General features: G+C 50.6%; 1 protein-coding gene across 5 annotated transcripts; it reads right to left on the minus strand.

Moving 5' to 3' along the window:
• Nucleotides 1-125: 125 nt before the first annotated feature.
• LOC116546499 (coiled-coil domain-containing protein 61) lies at nt 126-15,439 on the minus strand. 5 transcript variants are annotated; one of them, XM_032272741.1, is made up of 6 exons: nt 10,518-11,459; nt 7,139-7,297; nt 6,809-6,891; nt 3,695-3,852; nt 1,872-2,033; nt 131-1,162 (listed from the first exon to the last, which is right to left on the minus strand). In XM_032272741.1, the coding sequence occupies exons 1-6, from the start codon at nt 10,528-10,530 to the stop codon at nt 1,126-1,128; spliced, it is 612 nt and encodes a 203-aa protein (XP_032128632.1). In that variant the 5' UTR covers nt 10,531-11,459; the 3' UTR covers nt 131-1,125. The 5 variants fall into 5 exon arrangements, with proteins under 5 accessions (XP_032128635.1, XP_032128632.1, XP_032128633.1 ...); XM_032272744.1 differs by lacking the exon at nt 10,518-11,459 and having other exon boundaries at nt 126-1,162; nt 7,120-7,263; XM_032272742.1 differs by lacking the exon at nt 131-1,162 and having other exon boundaries at nt 1,796-2,033.
• Nucleotides 15,440-18,978: the final 3,539 nt, after the last annotated feature.

The raw sequence follows: 18,978 nt of genomic DNA on the forward strand, positions 1-18,978 counted from the left end.
TTGGTTCCTAAGGGTGGAGGACGCCACCTTGTGGCCACCTTGGGAAACACACACCCATAAATACCTAGAAAGACGCACATTCTCTCTCTGATCGCACACACCCATAAACTCAAACCTAGAAAAACACACACACATACACACACACACACACACACACACACACAAAATCGCAAGGCTCCTGTTGTTGGTTCCTAAGGGTGGAGGGCTCCACCTTGTGGCCATCTTGGGAAACACACACCCATAAACACAAACCTAGAAACACACACACACACACACACACACACACTCTTCCCTCCGACCCCCGACTGGGCCCCCACCAGAGCAGATCCTGAGGATAAACTGAGGATGAAGCCTATGCTACTGTGCATTCTGGCCTCCCCACTGCTGCCCTCCTCGGCCCAGCAGTACACAGGAGAGCTCCAAGGGGGTTCCCCAGCCCCATGAGCTCCCATAAGGACTGGTCCTCCCATCAGCATTCATCACTCTGTCCTGGGCTTGCAGCCACCAGCAGTGCAAACAGCTGGGGAATCAACAGAGGTGCAATGGTGCTGCCTGGATCTAAGTTCCAGCTTGGCCATGTCACCCACTGTGTGACCTGAGGCACGTTCCCTAACTTCTCTGGGCCTCTGTAAAACGGAGATAGCAGCAGTGCCTCCCTTGTAGGGTGGCTGTGAGGGTAAAATGAATCCAGTCACAAAGCACAGAGCAGCCCTGGCATAGAGTTAAATGTTCAGTGACTGTATTATTGAACCAGTATTATTATTGCTAATGATTAGTTACAGGTATTATTATTACTAAAAATATTATTAGCCCTCCCCAATGAGCCAGACCTCTTCCCAGTAGAGATCAAGCCCCAGATTCATCTCCCCAACAGAACCAAGCATGTGGCAGGCATGAATACATCAAAAGCCGTTGCTTCATTCACTTCATTCATTCTCTTGTTCTCACCACATTCCCACCGAACACAAGGACTCTGCCCATGCTGTTCCCTCTGCCTACAACGCTCTTCCCCAGACCCTCTGCCTGACCCACCCCACACCCCAGTGGGGTACTGTGACAGCCTCCCACAGCACAGGCTCCCTTTCTGCCTCACCCACCTCCGTCTGCAATGATATACTCAGGTGGTTATGTAATTAACATCCATCTCCCCCAGGGCCGGGTACTACCTGAGTGGCAGGGAGGGGCTAGCACAAAAGAGGCACCCCGTGAAGGTGGATTCACCTGCATACAGCTCGACCTCCCCCATACCTCTGCACATGCGGCTCCCTTTGCCAAGAACACCCCTCCCTCCCTTACCAGGCAGGGTCAGGTCCCCCACCCACTCTGAGCCTTTCACTGTCTGCAAACACATCTGCCTCCCTCACTGGACTGAGAGTCCCAGGAGGGCAGTACCAGGATAGTCTTGGTCACTACTATGTCCCCAGCACCACCTGGCACAAAGCAGGTGCAGAAGAGAGGCTCAGAGGCCAGGCGTGGAAGCTCACTCCTGGAATCCCAGCACTTTGGGAGGCCAAGGTGGGCAGATCACTTGAGGTCAAGAGCTTGAGACCAGCCTGACCAACATGGTGAAACCCCATCTCTACCAAAACACAAAATTAGCCGGGCTTGGCGGTGAGCACCTGTAGTCCCAGCTATGTGGGAGGCTGAGGCAGGAGAATCACTTGAACCTGGGAGGAGGAAGCTGCAGTGAGCGGAGATTGTATCACTGCACTCCAGCCTGAGCAACAGAGTGAGACTCTGCCTCGAAAGAACAGAATAAATACATGCTGGGTGAGGGAGACAGGGCTGAGCATGGGCCCCGCGGTGCATGATGAGAGGGCACACACCCGCCCCAGCTGCCCGCCCCAGCTGCCCGCCCATCCAAGACTCACTGCTCCCGAAGGTGCCAGATCTCAGTCTCCCGGGTGTCCCGAGTGTCCTGGCCGCCCAGCCCTTGCAGGCGGCCCAGTTCCTCCTTCAGTGAGCGGATGATGCCCTGCAGAACCACGGGGTCTGGCTTGCCCTGGTACGGGAGGGGCAGCGGGTAGTGAATCCTGAGGAGGTAGGATTAGAACCGTGACATCTCAGAGGCCAAGAATGCACCCGAGGGTAAATACCAGACTCTGAGAGTCACAGCATACGAAAACACACAACTCCAGAAATGGTACTATCCTAGAGGCTTAAGTTCTGAGCATAGCCTCAAGACCCCTCCCTGTCCCCAGACCCCTTGTTCCAGTCGCCACCTCTGAAAGCCTCTTATGTAGCAATTTGGGGACCACTGGGATTGTCAGGCCTGGTGTAGCCTGGGGTAACTTCCCTGTCGCATACTGGTGATGAGGGGAATGCTGGTATCATGTTACCTGCAAGCAAATACAATCCTAATTCAGACGCCACAGTGGGGGATCCTGGTTGGCCTGGCCTGGGTCGCCCCGGCTTGGCTGGGGAAAGGGAGGGCATCTTGATTAACTGCCCCATGAGATACTATTCACAGGGGATTGGTAACTTCCCAGTACGAAATCCAGTGGCCACTAACACATGGGGCAGACACAGTCACCCAGCTACACAAGGGCCATTCCCAACGCCCTTGCTGCCTCCCCCTATAAAGGCTGGAAAGCCAGCTATTCATTTTCCCAACATCCTTGCACGTGACCACTTCTGGCCAAATATTACTGGAAAACTGTTGGGAGTCTTCTGGGAATGCTCCTTTTTTTTTTTTGAGATGGAAAAAAAAAAAAATTCTGTCACTCAGGCTGGAGTGCAATCTCAGCTCATTGCAACCTCTGCCTCCCAGGTTCAAGAGATTCTCCTGCCTCAGCCTCCTGAGTAGCTGGGATTACAGGCGTCCGCCATCACGCCAGGCTAATTTCTATATTTTTAGTAGAGACGGACGGGTTTTCACCATGTTGTTCAGGCCTCCCAAAGTGCTGGGATTACAGGTGTGGAACACTTTTATCTTCCTGATAAAACCAGCAGATGCAATTAGCAAACTCAGCCCTGTCCCTCTTCTTCCTGCCTTGATAAAGATGCAATGTCTAGGGCATCCAGCAGCTATTTTGTGACCATGAAGAGATAAAGATGAAATCAAAAAGCCAAGACAGGCACAGTGGCTCATGCCTGTAATCCCAGGACTTGAAGAGGCTGAGGCAGGAGGATCACTTGAGGCTAGGAGTTCAAGACCAGCCCAGGCAACATGACGAAACCCCGCCTCTACTAAAAATACAAAAATTAGCCAGACGTGGTTGTGGGCACCTGTAATCCCAGCTACTCTGGAGGCTGAGGCATGAAAATCGCTTGAACCTGGGAGGCAGAGGCTACAGTGAGCCAAAATTGCACCACTGCACTCCAGCCTGGGTACAGCAAGAATTCGTCTCAAAAAAAAAAAAAAAAAAAAAAAAAAAAGCAAACACACTGACGATGACAAAGGAGGAAAAACAACAAAAAACAAAGAGCTTGAGTCCCTGGTGGAACTGCTGCGCAGTGGCAGCCACCTACCTAGAAGTGTTGTTACGTGGTGTGTTGTTAGTTTGACGCATTGTGTGTTCAGGGCACTGGTGATGGTTATTCTGCTGCTTGTAGCCAGACACAATACTAATGATACAGACCCCAACAGGGGAGACCCCAAAGGCAAGGCTTAACCAATGTGACCTTGCCCTGGGTGCCAGGGGGTCCCACCCCACCCACCAGCCTGGCCCTGGAACCTGCTCCTCCTCCCCACCTGTCAAACTCCACGGAGTAGATGAGGATCAGGTAGCGCTTGGAGTTGAGCTGCGCCGATCTGGGGGCCAGAGGGCCCGGGCGGCCCCCCATCTTGCGGTTCCGCAGGGACTCCAGGTCTGTGTAGGTCAGCAGGTCCAGAGTGACTGACTCACTGCTCTGTCGGGAGAAGAGAGGAAGAGCTGCACAGCACCCGCCACCGCCACACAGGGCAGCCAGCACACATCTGGGCGGCAGCCCTTCCCGTTCTCGGCGGGCTAGGCTTTCCTATGCAAAGCTGGCGATCAACATGGCCCTGTCCCAGGGGCTGACACAAGGACTTCCTCGAAGGGAGAACCCGGAAAGAACCTAAATGCTCAATCACAGAGAACAGCTTAGACCTGTGACTCTCCACATGCTGTCTGCAGATCCCTGGGGGATCCCTGAGACCCTTTCAGGAATCTCCATTGAGGTCAAAGCTTTCTATTTTTTTGAGATGGAGTCTCACTGTCGCCCAGGCTGGAGTGCAGTGGCGCAATATTGGCTCACTGCATCCTCTACCTCCCAGGTTCAAGTGATTCTCCTGCCTCAGCCTCCTGAGTAGCTGGGACTACAGGGGCCCACCACCACACCCAGCTAGCTTTTGTATTTTTAGTAGAGACAGGGTTTGACCATGTTGGCCAGGCTGGTCTCGAACTCCTGAACTCGTGATCCGCCTGCCTCAGGCTCCCAAAATGCTGGGATTATAGGCATGAGCCACCGAACCGGGCCCAAAGCTACTTTCACAATAATACAAAGACATCATTTGTCTTTTTCACTGTGTTGACATGTGTGTGAGTGCTACAAAAGCAATGGTGGGAAAAACTGCTGGTGCCTGAGCAGAAGTCAAGCCCTGGCACCGAATGGCACTGTATCTCCCCCGTCTCAGCTGGCGGCTGGGGAACAGAAATAAACAAACAATAAGCACATCAACAATCAAACACAGGAAATGAACCATCGGAATGTTCTTGATGAAGCAGCAAAAGTTATTAATTATATTGAATCCTGCCCCTAGAGGACACAGCTCTTTATTGTGGTGTGCAAGAAAATTGCAAGTGCACAGAAAGTACTTCTGTACACGCCAAAGTCTGACGATGGTCTCGGGAAAAAGCACTTGTGCAACTGAGTTGTGAGCTAAATTAGCCACTTTTCCTGGAACACTATTTTTACTTGGGGAAAAAACGACTGACAGACAAAACTATGGTTATTTAGACTCGGGCTATCTGGCAGACATTTTCTCAAAAATGAGCAAAGTGAGCCTGTCACTCCAAGAAAAACAGCTGATGGGGTGTCTTGCCAATAATCAAATTCAAGCTTTGTACTTAAAATTAGAATTTTGGAAAACTTCTGTCTTCCACTGGGTGTTTGACAGCTTCTCAGTGTTCAAAGACTTTCCTGGGCAGATGGGTGAGGATATTAACAAATCTGACTTGAGGATATCAAGTAAGGAAATGTGTCAACATTCAAAAAATCTGCACAACTTGGTGAACCAGTGTTTTCCAAATGACCAATGCATGAGGTTACAAAATCATCCACAGGTAAAAAAAGATCCATGTGGCCGGGCGCGGTGGCTCACGCCTGTAATCCCAGCACTTTGGGAGGCCGAGGCGGGCAGATCACCTGAGGTCGAGAGCTCGAGACCAGCCTGACCAACATGGAGAAACCCTGTCTCTACTAAAAATACAAAATTAGTCAGGCATGGCGGCACATGTCTGTAATCCCAGCTACTCGGGAGGCTGAAGAACCAGAATCGCTTGAACCCAGGAGGCAGAGGTTGCAGTGAGCCAATATCAGGCCACTGCACTTCATCCAGCATGGGTGACAGAGATGGTGTCTCAAAAAAATAAATACAAAAATTAGCCGGGCATGGCAGGCACACCTATAGTCCCAGCTACTAGGGAAGCTGAGGCATGAGAATCACTTGAACCCAGGAGGTGGAGGATGCAGTGAGCTAAGACTGGGCCACTGAGCCTGAGTAACAGAGCAAAACTCTGTCTGAAAAAAAAAAAAAAAAAAAAGATATCTAAATACCACCCATCCCTGTCACTCTAAGTTTTAACCTGCTTTCCTCTCCCCAGTTATTACTTTTAGGCTGAGCATGGTGGCCCACACCTGAAATCACAATACTTTGGGAGGTCAAACTGGGTAGATGACTTACATCAGTTGTTCGAGACCAGCCTCACCAACATGATGAAACCCATCTCTACTAAAAATACAAAAATTAGACGGGTGTGGTGGCACATGGCTGCAGTCCCAGCTACTCAGGAGGCTGAGGCAGGAGAATCACCTGAACCCAGGAGGCGGATGTTGCAGTGAGCCGAGATTGCACCATTGCACTCCAGCTTGGGAGACAGAGTGAGACTCCATCTCAAAACAAACAAACAAACAAAAACTTCTGGCTGAGCGCAGTAGCTCACACCTGGAATCCCAGCACTTTGGAGCCTGAGGCGGATCACAAGGTCAGGAGTTCGAGACCAGGCTAACCAACATGGTGAAACCTTGTCTCTACTAAAAATACAAAAATTAGCCAGGTGTGGTGGTGTGTGCCTGTAATCCCAGCTACTCAGGAGGCTGAGGCAGGAGAATCGCTTGAACTTAGGAGGCGGAGGTTGAAGTAAGCCGGGATCGTGCCACTGCACTCCAGCCTGGACAACAAGAGCGAAACTCCAACAACAAAAAAACAAATAATCAAAAGTAGGTGCAGAATACCTTGGAGGATATATAAACTATATATAATTACAGGTCTGCAAATGCATACACACACACACACACACACACACACACACACACACGTATTCAGAAACAGAGACACGGAGAAACAGCTGGAGTGATTTTCACCATAATAGTAACAGAAGCGAGTATTAGGGGTGGAGTGATAACTTTCGTCTTTATATTTCTCTGTGACCTGAATTTTCTACATAACTATCATTAAATTCAAAATGAACGATTTACACTTGGCAAAAGAAGAAAATGATCTCCCTGTTCCTAAAATGAAAGAGAAGGTAGAGGGTCCTATATACATCAGATGGGCATTGACCCCCCAGGAATCTGGAAGACAGAACCCCCTCCCACCCCCACCCACCAGCCCGGGCCCTACCTGAGTGAGGGCTGACTCCAGCATGTGACAGAAGATGTTGAACTGTTTGAAGTTCCCTGTCTTGTGAGTCAAATCTTCAATGACTGGGTGGGGAGAAAAGTCCCTCCTGAGGTCTGACCGCTTGCCCAGCCCCAGGGCAACGCATCTAAGCTCTCCAACTCTCCCCGACTGCAGTGTCTCTGGCTTGAGCAATGAGACCTACACCCCTCCCAACATTGGAGAGCTTCCGGTGACAGAAGAGACAGGTGGGCAGGATTCAGGGTAGCCTCATCTGGGAGAAGCTGATCCCAGGAGAGGAGAGATGAGCCCACCCCAGGCAGGCACACTCACAGCCGGCATCGAACTCGCCCCGCCACTGGTCAGCCGTCATCCGGTCCTCCACCTCCAGCTCCAGCACCTGCCCGGAAACCACCACCCGCACAGCATGCTCCACACCCCGGAAGACGTAGTCCACCTGCAGGCCGGCCGGTTGGTCCATGGCCAACGTTGCTGGAGACAGAAACCCAGAGGAGCTGAGAGCCCAGGCTCATAAGCTGGAAGGCCAGGCCCCATATCCTGGCTCCATCATTTACCAGCTGTGGCATCCTGGGAAAGTGACTTCGCCTCTCTGTGCGTCACTTTCCTCATCTGGAAAATGGGTATAACAATGGCACCAACCTTTTGGACTTGTGAGGATTACAATGGGCAATATGCATAAAAGCACTTGGTACTGTGACCTGCAGGCTGCTGTGTCCAACATATGCTGGATACTAGGAATACATGATTGCTGGGCCGTGCACAGTGGCTCACACCTGTTATCCCGGCACTTTGGGAGGCTGAGGCAGGAGGATCACTTGAGCTTAGGAGTTCAAGGCCAGCCTGGGCAACGTGGTGAAACCCTCTCTCTACTAAAAATACAAAAAAATTGCCAGGTGTGGTAGTGCGCACCTGTAGTTCCAGCTACTTGGGAGGCTGGAGGCGGAGGCTGCATTAAGCTGTAATCTTGCCACTGCACTGCAGGCTGGGTGACAAAGTGAGACTCTGACTCAATTTTAAAAAGAAAGAAGGCCGGGCGCGGTGGCTCAAGCCTGTAATCCCAGCACTTTGGGAGGCCGAGGCGGGTGGATCACAAGGTCAAGAGATCGAGACCATCCTGGTCAGCATGGTGAAACCCCGTCTCTACTAAAAATACAAAAAATTAGCTGGGCATGGTGGTGTGTGCCTGTAATCCCAGCTACTCAGGAGGCTGAGGCAGGAGAATTGCCTGAACCCAGGAGGTGGAGGTTGCGGTGAGCCGAGATCGCGCCATTGCACTCCAGCCTGGGTAAAAAGAGAAAATCCCCGTCTCAAAAAAAAAAAAAAAAAAAGAAAGAAAGAAAAGAAATAAATGATTGCCAACAAAAGAATCATGATTAATATTAATTTATTAAGTCTTATATTCATTGTATATTTATTATTCATTCATCCATTCATTCAGCAAACATTTGCGGAGAAAAGTCAAGCTGGAAAGAGGGACAGGAGGTGTTGGAGTAAGATGAGCCAAGCTTTTAAAAGGGAGTCAGAGTAGGCCAGGTACGGTGTCTCGTGCCTGTAATCCCAGCACTTTGGGAGGAAAGACGGGTTGATCATGAGGTCAGGAGTTTCAGACCAGCCTGGCCAACATGGTGATGAAACCCTGTCTCAACTAAAAATACAAAAAAATGAGCCAAATGTGGTGGCCCATCACTGTAATCCCAGCTAATCTGGAGGCTGAGGCAGGAGAATCGCTTGAAGCCAGGAGGCAGAGGTTGCAATCAGCCCAGATTGCGCCACTGCACTACAGCCTGGCAACAAAGAGAGACTCTGTCTCAAAAAATAAAATAAAATAAAGTCTAATACCAGAAAATATAATATTATGAGCCAAAAAGATGAGCCCTGAAACTCCAGGTAAGGAATTTTTAACCTTGAGCCTTTGAGAATCTAATGAAGTCTCTGAGCCTTCGACAGATAAATGAATGATCCCCCAACCTTTTGCAAGTTCATTTCAGGGGCTCCCAATTACCACCCCCAGGCCCATCCACAGATCACTTTTCTCAGAGGCCCAAGGGCAATGGCCTGGGCCCTAGACACTCTGACAGACACCTCCTCTCTCTACATCACAGCTCTTAACTTTATTTGGGAGCAAGGTGCTTTGGAAGGGCTGATGAAATCAGACACCCTCTTCCCCTGGAAAATTCACACTCTGACAATGTGCTTTCATCCTCTGGTGGTTCTGAAGTCCAGGTTAATAATCCCGATCTCGACCAGGCGCGGTGGCTCACGCCTATAATCCCAGCACTTTGGGAGGTAGAGGCGGGAGTTTGAGACCAGCCTGGCCAACATGGTGAAACCCCATCTCTACTAAAAATACAAAAATTAGCCGGACGTAGTGGCGGGCGCCTGTAATCCCAGCTACTTGGGAGGCTGAGGCGAGAGAATCACTTGAACCTTGGGAGGCGGAGGTTGCAGTGAGCTGAGATGGTGCCACTGCACTCCAGCCTGGGCAACAAGAGAAAGATTCCGCCTCAAAAAAAAAAAATAATAATAATAATCTCGATCTCACTACAAACAAATCGCCGCACGTTTCGACATATCCCGCAGCCCCAGACCCCAGCGCAGTGCGCGGCAGCGCTGGCCCCGCCCCACTGCGTCCTAAACCCCGCCCATCAACCCCACCCCTCCGGCTCCCAGAACCAATCAGCGGCGGCGCCGTCCCGGTTACCAAGGCGTAGGAGGCACTCACAGAACTGAACACCTGAGGAGCCACACAGCTTCACCGCCCCCATTCATGGTCCCCAGCTCCTGGGAGACCACACAGAGGAAGGGGGCTCGCCACACCACATCCCCGCCGCCAAATCGCCCTTCCCCACCGCTCCGCAGAAACCTCCCGTACCCATCCCGCGAATAGCAGCCCCTTTCGACGTCCCAGTGCCTGGTGCTTAGCCCTCACCCCACCCCTAGCCCAGACACTGAGCCCCGGAATACTCTGCCTCAACTCAATCCCCCTTGCACCCTCACACCTCTCTCGCCTCCACAAACTTCGCCCGCTGCCTTCCCCCACCCCCTCCTCTAGGCATGTCCTAAGCGCTCAGTAACTGCTGATGGAATAAATCCCACGCCCGTGCCAGCGCCACACGGCCTCCCGGACCCCAGTTGTCCATCACTGGTCCCCCAGACGACCACGAGATTCTAGGTTCCTCTTCCCCTCCTCTCTACAGAACCTCCCACTCCATATATTCCAGCCCAACCCTCGTGCTACATTCCCCAGAAACCAGCCCCCTCTCTCCCGTCCAATGCCCCTTCATACCATCCCGCTTTCCCAGATTTGGGAGCAGGGAGACAGCCTCACTTTCCTCCCTACACCACCCACTCACGCTCTCCTGGGGCTCCCGCCTATTCAACTTCAATGCACCCCATTATTTCACCTGCATTCTGCCCGCATATTTGCTCAAGGTTCTGCTCCGCACACCCACTTTCAGCCAGCATTCCATCACCCCCCATTCACCTGGATTTTGTTCCCTCCCAAATTGCTTGTAAACCCACACCCCCCACCCCCACTCCACCCGCACACACATTTTGCACCTCTCTTCCCTTTGGAGAGCCCTCTCTGAGCAACCCCTCCTCCCCACTTACCCCATCACCACCACCACTTCTAAGATTCCCCAGACCCTGAGCCCCATCTCCCCTCCCGCCGCTGACCCTATCCCTCTACCTGCATCCTGCATCCTTGCTTCGTGACCAGTGGCTCATCCTGGTGGCCGATTTCATTCCAGTCCGGAGCCTCTCCCAGTTCTTCTCAGCCTCTGCCTCGTTCCTGACCTCACGCAGCCCAGCGGTGCCTTTGAGGCCCCGCCCTCACCAATCCGTGACGTCACCACCCCATCCCTGCGAGCGCCGTGCGGCTGTCCCAAGGCCTCATCCTGGCCCACACACCTGACCCAGTTCTCGGGCCTCATGACGTCATGGCGCCGGCACACTCACACTCAGTGTGTCAGCCCCCAGCTCTCTCCCTCTCATCATTCACCAGGATGACCCCTTTCCTTTCCAGGGTTACATCACCGCCCCTGGCTCCACCCTCCAAATGGCTCTCCCCACAGATTTCACAGCTCTCACCCAGGGCTTCCCAAAGACAAATCTCCATCACTACCTCCCATACCAGACATGGGCGAATCACCACCCTTGGCAGCCCCACCGGATGACTATTTCCCCACACTCTAGCTCCCACCACCACCAACACATATTCCAGCCCAGCCATCCCCTAGCTGGGCTCTCCCCTGCAGCAGACCTCAGCCCCACATTCACACTCATTGCCTGACTGGGATGATCCCTTTCCCGACCCCATTCTGACCTCACCTCCCTACCACGTGAGTGAATTGAGACTGGACAGAACTCCCCTTCACTGCCCCAGAATACAGACCAAAGCCTTCCACATTGTCCCCATGGAATGTAGAGACACAAAAGCCCTCTGGGGAACCAAGCAATGCAATCTCTATAGGGCACACTGTGGTACCCCAGTTCCCCCTGGGGGATCCAGACTCCCTCTCCCATTGTCTCTTAAAGATGTTTTGCTGGCCAGGTACGGTGCCTCATGCCTGTAATCCCAGCACTTTGGGAGGACAAGGAGGGTGGATCACCTGAGGTCGGGAGTTCAAGACCAGCCTGACCAACATGGAGAAACTGTCTCTACCAAAAGTACAAAACTTAGCCGGGCATGGTGGCAGGTGCCTATAATCCCAGCTAACCAGGAGGCTGAGGCAGGAGAATCGCTTGAGCCTGGGAGATGGAGGTCACAGTGAGCCAAGATTGTGCCACTGCTCTCCAGCCTGGGCAATAAATTGTCTCAAAAACCAAACAAAACACACACACACACACACACACACACACACACACAATAAAACAAAGACATTTTGCCTTAGATAAAGACCATGCACATTTACCAATCCAATGAATGACTCACCCCAAATTCTGCTCCCTGGTGGGTACTATAACCAGCCCCATTATGCAGAGGATGAAACTGAGGCTTGTCTAGGATCTCACGATGAAGGACAGAAGCATTTGTCCTCCTTCCCATCACCCAGCTGCCCTTCCCTGACCACCTCCTGTTTCCTCCCAGAACTGACCCAAATGTGGCCTCACAGCTTCAGCATGGCACGTGCTGCAGGCTGGGGACTTCCGGGTTCAGATTCCAGCTGCACTTATCCTTGGTGTGGCCTTGGGCAAGACACTTGCCCTCTCTGGGCTTTCCCCCATCAGTAAAGTGGGACAAGAGCCCCTACCTTATAGGGTTGTTGTGGAATTAATTTAATATATATAAGGTGCTTCAAACAGTGTCTGGCACTCCCTGTTACCATCTGTGTGATCTGTTGATTATTTGACAAACCATGAGTCCATGAGGGCAGAGGCATTTTAATCAATCTTGTATCTTCACGACTGCTTGTGAATTTCATGGGAGATGCCAGGAAATGGGGTTCTAGGCATTGGGGATACAGCTAAGGTTTTCTCCCCTTAGCTCATTAAGTCTCAGCTCCAATGCCCTCTCCTGCAGGAAGCCCTCCCTGACTCCCAGGTTGGGTCAGGAGGTGTATCAATCACCACAGCACTGCCCGGCAAAGCATCAGCTGGATGATAAGAGAGCTGTTTCCTTCCAGCCCAAAGTCTGAACCAGCTTGGCCGTGTTTCCCACAGTGATGGCCAAGGAACATAATCCTTACAACAAGCGCTTATGAAAATGCAGCTTCCTAGGTCGGGTCCCAAACATACACAAGCAGAAACCCTGGGGGGGGCCCCGGAATCTGCATTTCCTCCAGGTTCCTTCAGACACTAAACGGTCCTTCTACCCTTGGGCACCACAATCTGTCCAGTTTATTCCCCGATCTCTAACCCCAACACCCGACACAAGACCCTCCCAGCTCAGCAACCTTGCCCCACACCACAGGGAGACCCCAAAGGATGGTGAGGACCGTATAGGAGAAACAACACTTTGTAGGCACCATGTGCTCTTCTAGGTGCCGGGTTCTATATTCACATAGAGCCAAACACTCTAGTGGGGAGGTCCAAGAAGCCCAGTGGATATAAACCAACAGTAATCCAAGTGAAGGCCAGGTGTGGTGGCTCATGCCTGTAATCCCAGCACTTTGGGAGGCTGAGGTGGGCAGATCACTTGAGGTCAGGAGTTTGAAACTGGCCTGGCCAAGATGGTGAAACCCCATCTCTATTAAAATTACAAAAATTAGCCGGACATGGTGGCACACACTTGTAGTTCCAGCTACTTCGGAGGCTGAGACAGGGGAATCACTTGAACCGGGAGGCACAGGATGTAGTGAGCTGAGATCATGCCACTGCACTCCAGCCGGGGCAACAGAACAAGACTCCATCTCAAAAAATAATAATAATAAAAATAATAATATTGACCGGCCGCGGTGGTTCACACATTAACCTCAACACTTTGGAAGGCCAAGGCAGACTGATCAGCTGAGGTTGGGAGTTAGAGACCAGCCTGATCAACATGGAGAAACCCTGTCTCTACTAGAAATACAGAATTACCCAGGCGTGGTGGCACATGCCTGTAATCCCAGCTACTCGGGAGGCTGAGGCAGGAGAATTACATGAACCTGGGGAGCGGGGGTTGAGGTGAGCCAAGATCACAACATTGCACTTTAGCCTGGGCAACAAGAGCAAAACTCCATCTAAAAAAAAAAAATAATAATAATAATCTGTATCAGGTATTGGTGTTATGAAGAAAAGGCCAGGTGAGAGCCACATGAGAGGAGGTCTTTTAGCCTGAGTAGTCAGCAAGTGCCCAGCTGTGAAGCTGACATCTGAACAGAGACCTGAAAGAGGTGCGGGAGAAGCCACGCAGACATCTAAGGAGACCTGATCCCGAAGGAGTGGACAGCGAGCACAAAGGCCCTGAGGTGACAATGTGTTCACCATGTTCAAAGAACAGAGAGGAGGCCAGGGTGGCTGCAGCAGAGTAAGCAAGGGAACTGAGAGAGGTGATGGACGTTGGAGGGAGGAGGAGGAACCCAATAAGCTGGGGGTCCTTGCGGATACAGTGAAGACTTTTACCGAGTAAGGTGGGAGCCAGGAGAGGGTTTGAACAGAGGAGCAATCTGATCTGATTTCTGTTCTACTAGGATCCCCCTAACAGCAAGAGGCAGGGAGACCACGCAGAAGGCCACTGCAACACACCAGGTAAGAGCCAAGAGACAAGCTGGGACAGAGTGGTAGCAAAGGAGCTGGTGAGATGTGGTTGGATTCTGGATGTGGTTTGTTTTGTTTTGTTTTTTTGAGACAGAGTTTTGCTCTTGTTGCCCAGGCTGGAGTACAATGGTACAATCTTGGCTCACTGCAACCTCTGTCTCTCAGGTTCAAGTGATTCTCCTGCCTCAGTCTCCCAAGTAGCTAGGATTACAGGCATGCGCCACCATGCCCAGCTAATTTTGTATTTTTTAGTAGAGACAGGGTTTCTCCATGTTGGTCAGACTGGTTTCGAACTCCCGACCTCAGGTGATCCACCCGCCTCAGCCTCCCAAAGTGCTGGGATTACAGGTGTGAGCCACTGCGCCGGGCCTCTGGATGTGTTTTGAAGGTAGAGTTAATGTGATCTGCTGATGGCTGGACCGTGTATAAGTCAAAAGAAGAGTGAAGAACACTCCAGGCTTCTTGATCTTAGTACTTGGAAGGATGAATGTGCCATCAACTGGGTTTGGAGGCTGAAAGGAGAGAACGGCAAGTTTGGTTTGGAACAAGTTTATGTCTGAATGTCAAATGAACTTCCAAATACAGAAAAGTCGGCCACGATATGATCTAAAGTTCAGGGCAGAGATCCAGGCTGGAAACCACACCTGGGAGTTATCACTAGATAAACAGGGTGAAGCAAGCCAATGGTATAGACAGAGATGAGATCATTCTACCGATTATTAAGCTGAGGCACAGAAAAGGATAAACAACTCGCCCAAAGCCACAGTAACGCTCAGTGGCAGAGCCGAGATTCAAATTCAGGATTCAACCCGACGCCAGAGTCCACACTCTGAAATATCGGTAGGGTAAGTTTAAGAGTTAATTCACCTAAAACACTTGGCAGGTGCACAGCATCTAGTAAACGCCACAGGCAAAATAGGGCTTCACATCTCTTTGAAGTACATCCTCATCCCTGGAGGTCTCCCTCCCTCCCTCAATATTGCTGCTTCCCACGACTTTCACCCAAATCAAAGCTTGTAAATCATAGTGCGCTATACTGACCCTCTGCCTTAAAACCTACTAAATCGCCACGCTGCATTCCAAGGGCATCTCTATATTTTACCATCTGCTGCCTCCTGCTTTACGACTTCCCCCACTGAAGACCCTCCTGCGAAATACAGATCACCCTCAACTTAAATGCTGGGCTCAGCCTCAGAACCCCTCAGTTAAGCGCCTACCCTTGTTAAAGGGCACCTTTTCTCCCGATTCCCACAAGGCCGGGTCAGCTGCCCAACGCAGCCCACTCTCCTCCAACAGAACCCCGCTTCCCTCCCGCTAACACCTCCGCTGCGAGCCGCGCACCCGCCACTCCCGCCGCCTCTCACCTTCTCCACGGGCACCACTCCTCGCGAGCGGTTCAACTGCCGAAGCTCCAGCCCCGCCCCAGGATCCGGCGTTCTTGCTTCTCATTGGTCATAGCTTACCCGCAGCCAAGTTTCCATTAGCCAAAAGAGACGCCGGTCACTCTGTCCCGCCCCAGAGGAGAACCCGCCCTCCAAATCTTGCAATTGGCTAACTCGGAAGGGGTGTTCCGAAATGGGTTGAGGGGAAGCACCTACCGGCTTGCTCTTCTCTAATCACTACTGGCTAATGATGCTGCCAGTCTTACGAAAGAGTTGTTCCCCGAAGTAAATGGGAAAGAATCCCGGAAGTAGCCCCTTGACTCCGCCTATTACCCCCTGCGGAAGGGTAGGCCGCGCCCACGTGGTGGGGAGGGCCTGGAAGGGAGAGCCGGGTGTGCATGCGCAAGGGGAGGTTGTGGCCGAGGCTCCGGAAACTGGGGAGTGGTCTCAACATAAGGACAGGTTGAGATTTGTCATCTCTCGGTGCATTCCAAACCTGCACTAAGCATTTTGCAGGCCTTGGCTTATTTAAACTTTATAACAGCACTTCAAAGTTATTATGATTTCCATTTTACCACTAAGGAAACAGGCTCTGAGAGGTATAGCCACTAGCTCGGGATCACACAGCTTTTGAACGACCCATATTTTAAACCAATCGGTCATGAATTGGAAGGATCCAGCTGAAGGAATTGAGCGCGGGGATGGAGGAGGAGGGACCTCTTTAAGAAAGAAAAATAAGTTTAAAAAAGAACTGACAATGAAAGTTTACTTAGAATATGAAATGATAACAAATTAAAAGAGCCAAATACCACAAACATTGCAAAATCCCAAAGGATAACGTAATGTTTTTATTAATTTTCTGCCTGACACACCTCTGTGACGTTTCCTACTTTTTCGGCTGCATGTTTCACAATATCTTTGCCTGCAAAAAGAAAAGAAAAATAAGTTATCTTTCTTCTAGCGTGCTTGATGGAACTTTTTAAAAAGTATAATTTAGAACAAGTTTCAGATTCACAAATCAGTACTCATAATGATATCTAAATCTTTTGGAAATCTAGAAAAACTTCTGGCTAGGCACAGTGGCTCACACCTGTAATCTCAGCACTTTAGGAGGCCAAGGCCGGTGAATCACGAGATCAGGGGTTCAAAATCACCCTAGCCAACATGGTGAAACCCGTCTCTACTAAAAATACCAAAAAATAGCTGGGCATTGTGGCAAGTGCCTGTAATCCCAGCTACTTGACAGGCTAAGGCAAGGCAAGAGAATTGCTTGAATCCGGGAGACGGAGTTTGCAGTGCACTGATGTCATGCCACTGCACTCCAGCCCGGGCAACAGAATGAGACTCTGTCTCAAAAAAGGAAAAAAAAAAAAAAGGAAATTTTTCATGAAGTTTCATTCATACGTTAACTAAGTTTTGGAAAATGTTTCCACAGACTAACTTCTAGCTCAATCCTTTCAATTGTTTGTTTGTTTGTTGACACAGGGTCTGGCTTCCTTGCCTGGCTAGAGTGCAGTGGCATGTTCATGGCTCACTGCAGCCTTGAACGCCTTGGCTGAAGTAATCCTCCTGCTTTACCCTCCAAGGCAGCTGGTAATACAGGCACACGCCATCACGTCTGGCTAATTTCTTTCTTTTTTTTTTTTTGGTAGAGACGGGGTTTCACTAGATTACCCAGGCTGGTCCTGAACTCCTGACTTCAGGTGATCTGCCAGCCTCTGCCTCCTAAAATGCTGGCATACAGGTGTGACCCATTGTACAGGCTTCCTTTCAGTTCTTGACACTTCTGTTACACAGATGCTTGTGGAGTGGGCCACTAAAAGATACATTAGTGCCATAGTAGGCTATGGCCTCGCATCTAGTGAGTTAGCACCTTACACAATAGAAGCATTCCTGGAAGGCATTCCTACACCATGACAACTAATTATGTGTTTTAAGTATTCCGGAAGTGTGTATGAACCACATAAAAATATCCCTCTCAGTGGCTCACGCCTGCAATCCCAGCACTTTGGGAGGCCGAGGCGGGTGGATCATGAGGTCAGGAGTTTGAGACCAGTCTGGCCAACATGGTGAAACCTCGTCCCTACTAAAAATACAAAAATCAGCTTGGTGTGTTGGCATGAGCCTGTAGTCCCAGCTACTCGGGAGGCTGAGGCAGGAGAATCGCTTGAACCTGGGAGGCAGAGGTTGCAGTGAGCCGAGATCACACCATTGCACTACAGCCTGGCAACAGAACGAGACTCCGTCTCAAAAAAAAAAAAAAAAAGAAAAGAAAAGAAAGAAAACATGATGCTAACACAAAAGGTCACATAGTGTATGATTCCATTTATATGAAGTGTCCAAGAGAGGCAAGTCCATAGAGACAGAAAATAGTGTTGTGGTGCCAGGGGTTAGGGGGAGGAGGGAATGGGTAATCACTGTTTCATGGGTGTGAGGTCTCCTCTGGGGGTGATGAAATGTTTTGGAACTAGACAGAGGTGATGATTGCACAACATTATGAATGTACTAAATGCCACTGAATTGCTCACTTTAAAATGGTTAATTTTCTGTTAATGTGAATTTCACCTCCATCAGAAACATTTAAGCAGTAGATTAAAAAATCATTTGAATGAGAGGTAATGGTAGCTTCTACGAGGGTGGTGACAGCGGAGGTGGTGAGAAGTGGTTAGAATCTGCATATATTCTGAAGGTAGAGCTGACAGAACTTGCTGATGGGTTGAGTTTTGGGAGGAAGAGAAAGAGAGGAGTCAAAAATGATCCTAAGGTCCCTGGAGTGCAGTGGCGCGACCTCAGCTCACTCCTGCCTCAGCCTCCCGAGTAGATGGGATTACAGGCGCCCACCACCACGCCTGGCTAATTTTTTGTATTTTTAGTAGAGACAAGTTTTCACCATGTTGGCCAGGCTGGTCTTGAAATCCTGACCTCAGGTGATCTGCCCGCCTCGGCCTCCCAAAGTGCTGGGATTATAGGTGTGAGCCACCACACCAGGCTGACTGTAAGGTTTTTGATCTGAAAAGATGCCAAGATGAGGCTTCTATTTATTTCAATAAGATGAATTGCAGGTATGGGGAAACAAGAGGAGAACAGGCATCAGCAGTTTGGTTTTGGACATTGTTGAGGTACCCAATAGACTTCCCAATGGAAATGTGGAGAGGACAGGTGAATATGTTACCATGTTACCCAGGCTGGTCTTGAATGCCTGAGTCCAAGGGATCCACCCGCCTCAGCCTCCCAAAGTGCTAGGGTTACAGGGATGAGCCCTTCAGGCCTGGCCTACTCATGCCTTAAATGATCATGGTGGTGGCTGCATTAAGAATAGACTGTTAGCTCCTTGGGAGGTTGAGGCAGGTCGACCGAGCACAGGAATTTGAGACTGCAGTGAGCTACGATTGTGCCACTACACTCCAGCCTGGGAAACAGAGTAAATTCAGGAATAAGACCCAATCTAGATTGATTGATTTGGGAGTCCATTACCAAAAGAGAGAGGGAAGAGAAAAAAGAGAAGAGAATCAAGGACTGAGGGCCAGGCGCAGTGGCTCACGCCTGTAATCCCAGCACTTTGGGAGGCTGAGGCGGGCAGATCACGAG

This window comes from Sapajus apella, unplaced genomic scaffold (assembly GCF_009761245.1).
Source record: "Sapajus apella isolate SASKATOON/1434 unplaced genomic scaffold, GSC_monkey_1.0 scaffold983, whole genome shotgun sequence".
Lineage (NCBI taxonomy): Eukaryota > Metazoa > Chordata > Mammalia > Primates > Cebidae > Sapajus > Sapajus apella.

Bases quoted from the DNA above. Each gene is read 5' to 3' on its own strand.
- LOC116546499 (XM_032272741.1), bottom strand. The intron at 6,892-7,138 runs GTGAGTGTGCCT...CTCCCCACCCAG, and splicing joins GGGCGAGTTCGATGCCGGCT to TCATTGAAGATTTGACTCAC. The intron at 2,034-3,694 runs GTGGGGAGGAGG...CTACCTCCTCAG, and splicing joins TACTCCGTGGAGTTTGACAG to GATTCACTACCCGCTGCCCC.